At 43.8% G+C, this 5,036-nt stretch overlaps 1 protein-coding gene across 1 annotated transcript in view; it reads left to right on the top strand.

Annotated features, from left to right (window-relative positions):
- Window positions 1-4,278, top strand: part of LOC104384975 (3 beta-hydroxysteroid dehydrogenase/Delta 5-->4-isomerase-like) — an 11,378-nt gene extending 7,100 nt beyond the window's left edge. Inside the window, exon 4 of the mRNA XM_009993370.1 lies at window positions 3,297-4,278. Within this exon, the coding sequence (XP_009991672.1) occupies window positions 3,297-4,111 (815 nt within the window). The 3' untranslated portion in view covers window positions 4,112-4,278. The remainder of the gene's footprint in view (window positions 1-3,296) is intronic.
- Window positions 4,279-5,036: the final 758 nt, after the last annotated feature.

Here is a 5,036-nt window from a genome sequence, read left to right as displayed (position 1 = left end):
AGGAATGCAGTTCAGAGGAGCAAGTAGTCTCCCATCATTAAGAATCCCCTTACAAATTCAAGGCTATGGGAGGGAGGGGTTATAGTGACTTCTTCCTTGGTGATGGGATCTCCCTTTCTACGAAGAAAGGAAAGGCTCAGATGAAAGGGAAAGGCTTTGACTTAGGAAAAAGCCTGTGTGGCATTGGCTGCTGGGAAATTAAAATGTAATTCCTGAAAGAACAATGTCACCCCCCCTCCCTCTGATCCCAAGCCCTCAATGCTTTTCACATAACTGGTACCACTTAACCTGCCTCCCTGGCTATATTCCTTCAGCTCCTTGGTGAGGATTTGGGGGAGATGTTCTAATTTACATTGATAGTTTTCCTCTTTCTTTCTTTTTGTTTGTTTGTTGGTTGGTTTGGTTTTGTTTGTTCCTTTTTGCCACAGATACAGGGCTTCTTCACAAAAAAATAAGGAACATATTTCTACAGGCACCACTTTTTAAAAGATTGGCTAGCCACTAGTGTTTGGAGCCAGAGAGTGTTCTTTGTAGCTGTGCTGTCTCTTGAAGGCACCTTAAAACAGTGGGACGGCCTTTCGGTTCTTTTAGCCTGACTCATTGCCTGTACATGCATCTTGCAGACCCTTTCACTTCTGCTCAAAGCCACAGATTGTCAGTGACGACAGATTAGAGCCCAGTGGGCAGCTTCTTTGGTACTTGCCAGGAGGGCCTGAAAGGCAAGCTCCTGTAAACCTGTGCATCAGGCAGTAGGGAAAACAAATACACAGAGGTGGTAGTTCAGAAAGAGGATTTTAAATCTGTGTCTTTCTGATCATACTACTGCTACAAGCTGTTTTTCACGGCAGAATGGGTTGGCTAAACCCATGGGGAAAAAGCCAAACCAAACCCAAACAAATATTAAAATGTCTGAAAAACAGCAAGCTCTCTGGCTCTGAGCTGGAGTCAGAGACAGCTTGTTTAAGTTTGCATCATCATTCCTTTCAGCATGTTTAGACTTAAGCACTAAGTACCTAGGCTTTCATAAACCTTTCAGATTCCCCCTAGCAGAGTCTGCCTGCAGGTGAAATAAGCCCCCTGGGCCAGTGAGGGTTAGCTGACAGCACTTGGTAGAATGAAAGCGCACACCAGTCCTGCTCCTAGAGCAAACTGACCCTGAGGTCAGCCAGTAAATACTGCAGTCCTCTTCCCTATTTCCCTCCGTTTCCATTCTGATGCTCTTCTGGCTTTCTGACCAGTCAAGACACTGCTACATACTTCATAGACTTGCAGGATGGAAGTTTTGTTTCTCCTGGAAAACAGAACTTTTACAACACAAATGTGTCAAGGAACCAGATGTGGATGTTCACAAACTAGAGCAGAAGCAAACAAGTTAAATTGCCATGCTGCAGTGTCTCACAGGCCACACGGTGCCTCACAGCAAAAATATCCTTCTAGGAAGGGAACCAAAGTAAAGTTTTAGGAGGAAGGGAATTAAGAAAATACTTAACTATAATTTAAAAAAAAAAAAGTACCCTCTATGAATCAGATCCTTATCCTTAAAGCACAAGTAGAGGGAGACCTGCTCCATGGAAGTTTAACTTTATTACATGCTGTGTGAAAGATGATAAAATTCCTCTTATTGTAAGAACCTTTTCCTTTTTTTTACATACAACTTAGGTTTGCAAATAAAACGTCTTATTTGGAGGAAACTGATCTTGAACAGATACAAACTGTCAAGATAATTTTATGTTGCTTTTTACAAAATCTGATCTCTTATTTGATTTTGTCTAGCTCTCTTCTGCACTGTATTAGTTTTCTTCACTTTCTAAACAGCATTAATGGCAGGAATTAAGCTATTAATGTTTAAAATAATAGGTTTTATCGATGAATTAATTTTACAGATGACCCTGGATTGTACATCACCTAAACATGGTGACTTGCATGAACTCACTTTTCATGTGAGTTTATTCCTGGCTGGGTAACCTTTCCTTCTTTGCTCTTCTTTAGTGTTTCTTGAAGCCTCATCCAAATTTATTTCCTGTTTGTTTCAACCTCTTTCTTTTTCTTGTTCAAGCTTGGAAAAAAAGGAATTTTGGTGCCCTAACAATATTCAGTTCAACAATTCTTCCCATTCTTCACTCATTAATGGGTTCATATCTTGCTGCCAATATTTCTTGGTCCTCAGAACATCTTTTATTCATTCTCTTTACCAACGCTAGACTGCTCTGCATTGTGCTGCCTTTAGGCACACTTGTTAGATCATTCATGGGCCTCACAGCTAGTGTTTGATTTTGTCCCCTGGATTTTAGTCCACACCCTTCCAATATCATATCAACCATTTTGGTTTAATACTCCTTTGCCAAGTACATTTTAAAATGTCTTTGAGCTGTGTCTTCTGTTCCAAAGTTACTGGCTCTTTCACACATAATCTCTTTCATTACACCATGCACAACAAAGAAGGCAATTTTTGCCTCAAAGCCCAGAAGAAAAAGAGTCTACTTGCAGCTAAAACAACACAACTTATTAAAGTATTTCTTTCCCCCCTGAATGTGCTTTCCTATCTTAATCCTCTTGGTTGTCTGAAAGACCTTGAGTTTGCCACTTAACCTCTGCTCTCCTCAATGAATGCATAATGATAGCATTTTAAAAGAAATCCTGTGTTACAGCAAATAAAAGCCAGAATATGCTCAAAAAGGAGGCACACATCCACAAGCATCAGTTTTCTTACTCCACATGACTCTGTGATCTTTGACTATGCGTGTTCTTACAGACCTTCCTCTTCAAGCCTTCCTCTGAAGCCAGTTGAATAGTGAATAGACTCCCACTGGGAGTCCCACTCACATTAATTCTGTTCCTGCTTAGCAAACCACCCAAAACCATCCTTAAGCCTGGAAAACAGGGGCTTCAGCATACGGGATGGAGGGTACCTCATGAGAGGGGCAGCTTCTGAGGGTTCTCATCCCTGAGCCAGTCAACCCAACCAACAGGCACAAACACCTGTGTCTATGGTCAGTGTCTATGATAGCTTAAGCAAGAGAAGAACTTGACTCTTGGCATAAAAAAACCCACAACATGCAACTAAGACTACACGTTAATCCTTGGTTAACTCCAGCAGATGCACTGATAGCACTTAAAGACATTCAGAGCAGGTTCAGTTTCATGGAACATGCTGCCCAGTTTGGGATAGGATTCTTCCAGCTGCAGAGAGGGGAGATCTGCCCAAGCTCAAGATAGAGATGCTGTTTCTGATCTAAAAAGCCCACTCTTCCCTGCTTAGAGACCTGTAGACTGACCTGCATGTTTCTCTTTTGAAGGCACTCAGCTACTGCTGGAGGCATGTGTCCGCTGTAACGTCCAGCACTTCATATATACCAGCACCATAGAAGTGACAGGCCCAAACTGCAGAGGTGACCCCATTTTCAATGGTGATGAAGATATGGCTTATGAGAGCGTATCGAAATTTCCGTATGCCCAGAGTAAGAGACTGGCAGAAGACTCTGTGCTGAAAGCAGATGGCCAGGTGTTAAAGGATGGTGGCATGCTGATGACCTGTGCCCTGAGATCCATGTACATTTTTGGAGAAGGATGCCCATTTCTCCAAGGTCACCTGGATAAGTGTCTGATGAACAAAAACGTCTACCTGCGCTTCTCCAGGAAGGAGGCTTTGGTAAACCCTGTGTATGTGGGGAACATTGCCTGGGCACATGTGCAAGCAGCTAAAGCCCTGCAGGTCCCACAGAAAGCCAAGCACATCAGGGGGCAGTTCTACTACATCTCAGATGACACCCCTCATATGAGCTACGCTGATCTGAATTATGAGCTGACCAGGGACCTGGGGTTTGGAATCGAGCCCCGGCTCCCCATGCCTCTGACAATGCTGTATTACTTCTCGCTGCTGCTGGAGGTTGTGAGCTTCTTGCTCAAGCCCTTTGTCCGATACATCCCCTCCACCAACCGCCACCTGGTCACTCTGCTGAATACCCCATTCACCTTCTCTTACAGAAAAGCACAGAGGGATTTTGGCTACGTGCCCCGCTACACGTGGGAAGAGGCCAAGCGCTGCACCGGGCAGTGGATGGCATCCTTGGTCCCACAGAGAAGGGAGTACTTTCAAAGCAAGGCTGCCTAAGTCTGAAGAGAAGCCGAGACCTGGCTGAACAAGTAGGGCCTTGAGCCAGGAGAGAGCTGGGTGAACACCAGCAGCAGGTATCTACAAAGCACTTAAATGAAGATTTTGTGTAACAGTCCCCTCACCCCTCACCGCTTCAACACAGAATGATTAAAAGTGAAATGGTCGTTTGGTTATTGAGTACAGGGTAACTTTGATCAGGGTAACTATTCTGAACAGGCCACATCCACCTCTCCATCTTTGCACCACAAGGACACTATGTTAGTGGACACTCCACGCAGTCCATGGCGTGAACACATTAGCCCTTCTTTTCACTCCAAACCACCTTCAAGGCTTTTGTACAGCACAGCTCATCCTAGAGCTATGATTACACTTTGCAAATATGCACTACTCAGCTATCCCCTGCTCTCTCAGCTCTTGTCAGCCTTACCAAACACACAGCAGGGAGAAGCTGCCTGATTGCAAAAGCTGTTACAAATCTTGCTCACCTTTTTCAAGTGTGTTGTCCAGTTGCATGTGCCATTCACCTGACACTCAAAATTGAGAGGAAATTTGGGCACTGGAGGCATTGTGAGGCCAAAAGTGCAATATAAGTACAACATAGCTTCAAGTTAGGGCAGTGTGTGGAGGGAGAGAAGGTGGAGACCGAGTCAGGGCAAGACTTTCTCATCCATTCTCATTCTCCTAGTTACCAGTTTTGCAATAAATCTAATGGCTTTCCAGAACAACAACAGCTTCAACAAGATGAAAAGGAGAAAAATTTTGCAGGACAATTTTACTTGGTCTCTGGAAGGTTTCCATTGCAGAGTCAAGACATTCGTGAACACTGAGGAAAAAGAAACTAGGTTTCAGATGTAAACAAAAGCTACCTTTAGCTGACAGATGAGCATGTGCTGTCCCTGTGCTTTTCTGATGGCCATATGAG

This window comes from Chaetura pelagica, unplaced genomic scaffold (assembly GCF_000747805.2).
Source record: "Chaetura pelagica isolate M959 unplaced genomic scaffold, ChaPel_1.0 scaffold101, whole genome shotgun sequence".
Classification (NCBI taxonomy): Eukaryota; Metazoa; Chordata; class Aves; order Apodiformes; family Apodidae; genus Chaetura; species Chaetura pelagica.
Note: the sequence above shows the minus strand (reverse complement) of the source record. Positions and strands in the feature narration are given on the sequence as shown.